Raw genomic sequence first — 7969 nt, 5'->3', positions numbered from 1 at the left:
CCCCCTGTGACTCCACATGTGACTTTTAGCAGTGCGTTTCTATATTTGCATGTGTTGTTACTATTTGCATGTGTTTTCTTCATTTGCAGTGCGTTGAGCTTTCTCAGCAATCCTTTAGTTTTCAGCCAATGGAGCCAAGCAGTTTGTACCTTGCTCTCCTTCTGGCACACAGCTGTGACAGAGCTGCCATTCAAGGTGGTTATTGTCAGATTCAGTGTCTTGCTCGAAGATGCTTCCACATGTGGATCAAAGTAACCATGTGTTCCAATATCGACCCATCAACCTCCTGAGGCCTAAAGGAAGCATCCTAAACTCAAGGATATTTTAAATCGTATTCGAATTCCTTTTAATTAAAAATATACCATCACATTAAATTATTCAAATTTGAATTCAGCTTGGGTTTCAAATCTGTGCGGTTCAATATTTCATCAGCTGTTGAAGGTTTATCAGCTTCAATCCGCTCCATCTGCCAAGACCAAACAGCCTCCACACGGAAATTACCAGCACAAATATCATCATCTGCTGATGTGGGATCTAATCCAGCAAAGTTGCTCGAGGAATCCACCGAGCAGCCCCCAGTGTGCATGAGGCAGACGATGTCGACCCAGAGAGGGTCTGTGATTTAACACTGCCATCTTGTGTCCACATTCTTTGATCTTGTATTGCACGCTGCCACATGGATGCTGCCCTGAGCTGAGCTGGAAGTACTGCGCATCAAGAAAGTCTTATGTAATCAGATTTAAAAGCTCCAGCATGAACTGCAACAAGTCGTAGATGTGATAGTTAGAGCAGGAATATCATGTTGTTTGTAAAGGTTAAAGAAAGGGTCAGAAAACACATTATTGTCTTAGTGAAAAATCTCGGTCCAGCAAGCAATACTTTGATCACCTGGGTTAGTGACATGAGTGATAGCTGCAAGGCAAATGTGCACACACACACACACACACACACGCACGCACGCACGCACGCGCGCGCGCGCGCGCGCACACACACACACACACACACACACACACACACACACACACACACACACACACACACACACACACACACACACACACACACACACAGTCCTTACAATCCTTGACCCCAACCTTAACCTAACCACAGATCACATCTCACTCACAACCTTGTATCAGTAACAGAGATTTACTGTTTTCTTGAAAGTACAATACAGAACACGCAGTAAATTCAAAACTGAGAACCTACATTCTGTTTAAAAGATGACAGCAGATTTTGTTTTGTTGAACCATGCATCAGAATTTTGTCTGCCAGGTATTTTTTGTATCTAAACCTTTAGGTAGCACTTGTACTGTGCTAGTGACTGGAGCCTCATTACCTCCACCAGGAAGCTCGTGTTTACGGCTGTGTTTGTTTGCAGGATTAAATGAAGCAGGTATGTTTAGGAGACTGATATCTATAAAATAAATATTGGTTCATAAGGGGACTGTTTTGGCGGAGGAATGAACTCTACTGAGAGTCATTGTGGTTATCAACAATAGACATATTCAGTTTCCCAGTTCATATCATTACTGTGAGCAAACCATGGGTGGAGGCCTCCTGCAGTTACAGCAGGGGGAGCGGCACCTCCACAGGTAGGACAGCAGGTGGCGCTGTTGCTGTGAGACAGTGAGAGGAGGAGGAGGAGGAGGAGGAGCAGAGGACTGAGCTGAGCTCCTCCTCTTCCTCTCACTGTCAACTGACTGCAAACTTCCCGACAAGCCCATCAGCTGGACTCTGTGCTTCTGCTGCGAGGAGTCGCCGCTGTGTGTCTTTGTCACTCTCTCTCACACACACATCCACGGACACACATCCAAGTACACGGACACACACACAGCACTTGAAGCTATAAAGGTGAGTTTCCAGCTGCTTATTTACATGCATTTCCTCTCTGGGATAAATCAGGAGAAGGCGGAAGCTGCAGGACACGTTGACTTTTTCCAAACCTCATTAAAAACCTCGAACGCTGCACAGTGATGAGTTGCTGTCACTCTTTAATCAGCTGTAAACACTCAGTTAGGACACGGAAGCAGGGTTCGCTCCAGTGTTAGAGATGCAAGGGGGGGGCTGAAGGCAAACTGAGGGCATGTCTGAGCTTGTCCAGGCCCAGTGCACAGGCCAACATGACCAGTGTGTCTGTCATCAGGGAGCATGGCACCGAAGAGACGAGCTGCTGCTGCTACTGCCACCGCCAGGGGGAGAGGCAAGAAGGTGAAGAAGGAGCCGGAGACTCCAGAGCCCAAAGATGCCTTCACCTCAGCCAAAGAGGCCCTGCTGGCTGCAGGACCCCAGGTGAAGAGCAGCCGGAGGGTGGATGAGCACTGCTCAGTGTCCGGGTCTGCACAGGCAAGTCCAGATGCTTCTTGATATCATAGGATTCACCCACTCTAAGCCAGGTTAATGAGTGAATCTCCCCATTCAAACCTGCTGAGATCTGTCCTTCTCTCCAGGTGCACGAGGACTACGACTGCATGCTGAACCAGACCAACGTTGGACATAACAATAACAAGTTTTACGTCATTCAAGTTATTAAAGCAAACAACAAATACCATACGTGGAACAGATGGGGTCGAGTGGTAAGTTCCTTCCTGATTTACTTATCTATTATGCTTTTAAGTGGCATACAATCATCTGTTTTGCTTCCATTTGCTTGTTCCAAAGTGATCATTTATTATTACAATTTATATATATATTGGCTGATGTATCAGTATCCGAAATTATTTTCTCCCCAATATCGGATTTGTCATTCACCTCCTCAAAAATCTGTATATCTGTTGGGCTTCATTATTGATGTCTGAATGAGTTGCTTCTGATTGCCTCAACTGTCCAAATCTAAATTCAGGGGGAGGGGGGACAATCCAAACTGAACACGTTTGACAAGCCTGAGAACGCCGTCAAAGACTTTGAGAGAAAGTTCAAGGACAAGACGAAGAACAACTGGAGTGATCACACAAATTTTGTGTCTCACCCTGGGAAGTACACTCTGATTGAGGTGGATGGAGAGCAGGACGCTGAGGTGATGGTAGGTGAATATGTGGACATTGAACATGACATCTTAAACAGATATTTTAAAGCTTTGCAGGTCTGGGAAGTTGACTTCATCTCACTGGGTGTATTTTCTTTGCTACTGCAGGTGGACAGCGTGGATGGAAACTCTGTCAGAGTTGCTAAAAACATTCTCCCCTGCACACTTGACACAGCAACAAAAGACCTAATCCAGCTAATCTTCAGTAATGACATGTTCAAGGAGGCCATGGAATGCATGAACCTAGGTGGGTGTGTTTCTCTCAACCCTCCCTTCATACAAACAGGCTCATCTAGACTGTGTGTGTTCTGTATACTTGTTGGGTAACCTTCCTGTGAGAGGTTGTCGTCACTTTCAGTGCTGCTCAGAGAAGTAAGAGACTCTGAAGCAGTGAATGATTGATCACGTGTCAAAGGTTGAAGTCGGCATTTACACACATACTTTGGTTACCTGGGTTAGTGACATGAGTGATAGCTGCAAGGCAAATCTGCACTGTGCACACACACACACACACACACACACACACACACACACACACAGCGTCTCTTTATCTCAACATTTTGAACACTTGTGATTAGTGTGTTGGACTTTGCTAACCCAGTTGTTGGAGGTTATGTTTTCACCCCTGTCCATAGGTTTGATTGTCTGCAGGATTAATCACAAACTACCTAACAGATTTCCATGATACTTGGTGGAAGGATGCATTATGAGTCAAGGGAGAATTTTGGTGGGGATTCAGATCAGGGGCAAAACCAGAAATTTTCTTTTCGCCTCCTTAAACATTGCGAGATAGTTTGTGTTCTTGAATAATACAGATTTCTGAAAAAAACCACATCAGGCATATTTAGACGACTGATATCTATGAGTGCAGCCTTCCATTCCATTTCCAGCAGGATTATGCAAAAACTGATTTTCACAAAATTTAAAGGATAGCACATGGCCCGTATACGGACAAAGGGACGGGTCGAGGACTTTCTTCCCCCACTTTCTTTAACATTATGAGATAGTGTGTTTATTTCCCATTTTCAGAGATTTCTCAGGGAATAATTCATGGATCTTTATGAAAAAAAACTGGCATAGTTAGGGGACTGATATTTATGAGTTTGTTTAATTTTGGTGCAGCTTGATTGAATTTAAATGGATTGGTGGAGATGCGTGCTTCACTCTTCATTCGAGTTACATATTTTTTCTAGCCTGTGGAAGTTTTTGAAGAAACACATTAAAATGCAAAATAACACACCAAATCAATTTTCACAGATAACATACAATGACTGTTCTGGTTGATGTTAATAAGTGTGTGTGTGTGTGTGGCTGTTGTACAGACATCAAGAAAATGCCTCTTGGAAAGCTCAGTAAGGTGCAGATCGCAAAGGGCTTTGGTGTGTTGGAGGAAATCGAGGCGGCCATGAGCAAGAAAAGAACGCCTGCAGCCCGCCTGGAAGAACTTTCCTCCAAGTTCTTCACCACGATCCCACACAACTTCGGCCGGAACAGACCACCGACCATCTCATCTAAAGACATAGTGGAGCAGAAGAAAGAGATGCTCATGGTTAGATCTTTTTCTTTCAGATTACATGTTGGAACAAAAGTGGCCCCTCACTGTGACAGCAGGGTGCCTTGATTTCACGTTCAGATTTTGTAAAGCTCTCACTCAAAACCCTACGCTTGCACTCAAATAAACCCTGCTTGTGCTTAAGCGTGTCTGGGGATTTCAACTGGAGTGGTGCACATAAAATCCAAGAGCCGAAGAAAAAGTTAGAGAGCACATGTTTTACTACAGAAGCAGCGTTTTGAATGAGAGCAATTTCAAAATCTGAACGTGAAATCGAAATGTCCTGCTCTCAAGATGAAAAAACACAATTTCTTTGAGTGATGTTGTGTCGGTGCTGAAGTCGTTCTCCTTTTACAAACAGGTGCTGGCGGACATTGAGCTTGCCCAGACTCTGAAGTCAGAGACAGAGAAGGCTCAGGATGAGACGATCGAGACAGTTCCTCACCCTCTCGACCAAGACTACACTTCTCTTAAATGCAAGCTCGAGTTAATGGAGAAGGATACCGAAACTTTCCAGGTACTGCGTCACATACTAAGGTTAATTTAAAAGAACCTCAAACTTAAATTATAAGCTCTAGTTCTGTCATGAGTGAGTTGTGTTCATTTCCATTCATGTTCCTCTAGTTCACCACAATTAACTTTTTTTCTTTGCTTTTAAAGATCATAGAAACTTACCTGAATAAGACGGCAGGGACTTATCGTAAACCACAAATTATCGACATTTGGGAAGTTGATCGAGAGATGGAGGTAAGAACAGCAGTCAACCTTCTTTCATCCAAGACAAAAGACTGTAATCGTCCTGTTATGGAAAACATATGTATTTCACATTACAGGGAGGCCCCTTTAGCGAAAATGATAGCCTAGAGAACCGCCGCCTGCTGTGGCACGGTACAAACATCGCTGTGGTGGCAGCGATCCTGAAGAGCGGTCTGAGGATTATGCCTCATTCAGGAGGCCGAGTTGGTCGTGGCATCTATTTTGCATCTGAAAACTGCAAGTCTGCAGGTTACGGTGAGGCTGGGGATTAAAGAAGTACATTTCTATCATAGTAATATTGGGGTGTTTGAAATTTTCATCTTCTGCTTTTTGTCCTCAGTGCGCACCTCTAAAAACACTGGTGTGATGTTTCTGAGCGAGGTAGCCCTTGGCAAAGAGTGCACCATCACCCAAGACGACTGTTCACTGAAGAAGGCTCCTGCAGGTTTTGACAGTGTGGTGGCTCGAGGATCAGTGGAACCAGGTACAATACTTCCTTTGTCTTATTTACTCTGTGAATTCTATCTCCCTCTCAGGGTTACTGCCTGTGAACTGAGAGAGTCGCATGTCTTTTGTGTAGATATGTTCCGATACTATTTTCCCCTTCCTGATACAGATTCAGATACCTGGAGAACCAATCCCATACCAGTGCATTAAATTACTATATATGTTGTATACTTATATAATGTACTTTAACAGCTGTATGCTACTAACCCTGTATGGACGTGATGATTGCTGCCATTGTTGTATAAGAGGGAACAAATTGTAGCATTAAATGGTTGAAACCTTTAGTTAGGATCGACGGCAAATCTAAATTTGTGTGTCTATTATAATAATAATATTATAATAATACATTTTATTTATATAGCACTTTTTAAAACGGAATTGACAAAGTGCTTTGACAGCAAAGCAAGAAATGTATATAAAAACATGAATATGTAAAAGCAGTAATAAAAAATAAATAAAAGGTAACATAAAAGGTTGAAAGAAAACGATAAAAACATAACACCACATCACATGAAAGCAAGTCTATAAAAAATGTTTTTAAAGAAGTGATTAAGGAGAAGCCACTGACTCTGAAAGCCTTATCTCCTCAGGTAGGCTGATCCAAGGCCGAGCCTATAAAATGTCACTCTCCGCGCAGAATTGTGGTTTTAATTTGCATAACAGTAACTCATAAAACATGTAGTTTATTTTCAAGATCATGTGATTTCAATAAAATTCAACTGTTGCTAATTTTGTGCCTAATTTCCTACAGTGTTAGAAAAAGAGAGCATTGGAGATGTGCTGTTTTACTTGACGATGATCCTGCTGCATTGGTTGTTTGGTCAAGTTTTGTTTTTTCTCCTGTGTTTTGAAGATCCCTCCGAGGACATCTTCATCACCCTGGAGGGCAAGAAGGTTTCTGTGCCTCAGGGTAAGCCCATACCTCAGCCCCAGTTCTCAGACAGCTACTTCAGCAACAGCGAATATCTCATCTACAAAGAGAGTCAGTGTCGCCTTCGGTATCTGCTGGAGCTGAAGATGTAGCACCAATTCAACCGGAGGAAAGAGGCAGGTCCTTCGAAAGAGAAATACTCTTCAACCTTTACATATAAGGGCCTGCTGAAAGAGCTTGGCTGTGCTGTCTCCTAATCTAATATGGTTATTGTCTTTGCTATTCATCAGTAGTAAATAGTCATGATGGTACTTCTCTTCTACTACTACTACTTCCTGTGCCTTATATTTTGCACACTGTAAAACTATCAAACTTACAGGTTGACAGGCTTGATCATAAACTGTAGAGCTTCACATATTCACCATTCGCCTATCGGTATATTTATCCACATTTTGACATGTAAACGTCTAAAAGTTCTCTAAAGGCTGTTTTGCTTTTGCATTTCATTAAGCACCTGATGTTTTATCTGTGTATCTCACTTTAGTTCTTTGAGTAGCTTAACTCTTACATATTGTATTATTTAATCAGAGTGGAAATTTAAATATAAACCTGGTTCTCAGAAAGAAAATGTCTTGGATATTTTGAAGGAATTTGCCATGAGCTGTTGCCCTTACACTTAAAGTTTAAAATTATAATATTATTTTATAGAATAGATATATAATAAATATATAAATATAATTTATATATGGTATCCTATGCACTGAAATGTTTACAGCTGGAAAAATGTTTGTGGATAACCTAAATGCACTGTTTGCAATCTAAGAATCTGTTAACACTGAACACTGAAAGTGTTTCTGTAGTGTTATATAGTATAACATGTAAATATAATGCCATATTTCTTGCATAATAGGTCTTCCAGGTACATGATGGTTGTACCACATGTCACCATGTAGTGTCACTAGTGAGCAAATCCTTTATGAATGTAATTGCCTTAGAAATGACTTGAACCAATGATTAGTTAATAAACTAAAGTGACCCTGCAGCTTGTTGTCATCTTTTTTTTCCTTATTTAGAGCTGGAAAACTTGTCAGTTGTTAATATATATATTGGAAAATTATTAAAAAAAATGATCCAGTTTTCAGTGTCTAGTTCATCGTGTTATATGACCGACCTGGAAACAAGATAGTCTTTTTTTTTAGAACGTAGGACAGGTCAACACCTGGGTTTGGTTTAATCAAGTTAAGTATCCATTCAGTTA

The 7969-nt window shown here is 41.8% G+C and overlaps 1 protein-coding gene across 1 annotated transcript; it reads left to right on the top strand.

The window, feature by feature from the left end:
- Positions 1-1712: 1712 nt before the first annotated feature.
- Positions 1713-7753, top strand: parp3 (poly (ADP-ribose) polymerase family, member 3). Its single transcript, XM_061069359.1, has 11 exons — positions 1713-1854; positions 2147-2346; positions 2451-2576; positions 2843-3022; positions 3134-3272; positions 4348-4574; positions 4939-5094; positions 5238-5324; positions 5411-5588; positions 5674-5817; positions 6694-7753. Exons 2-11 carry the CDS (start codon positions 2152-2154, stop codon positions 6861-6863), a joined length of 1602 nt encoding a protein of 533 aa, XP_060925342.1. The 5' UTR covers positions 1713-1854; positions 2147-2151; the 3' UTR covers positions 6864-7753.
- The last annotated feature ends 216 nt before the right edge of the window (positions 7754-7969 follow it).

The sequence above is a fragment of the Limanda limanda genome, chromosome 4 (assembly GCF_963576545.1).
Source record: "Limanda limanda chromosome 4, fLimLim1.1, whole genome shotgun sequence".
NCBI classification, from domain to species: domain Eukaryota; kingdom Metazoa; phylum Chordata; class Actinopteri; order Pleuronectiformes; family Pleuronectidae; genus Limanda; species Limanda limanda.
Note: the sequence above shows the minus strand (reverse complement) of the source record. Positions and strands in the feature narration are given on the sequence as shown.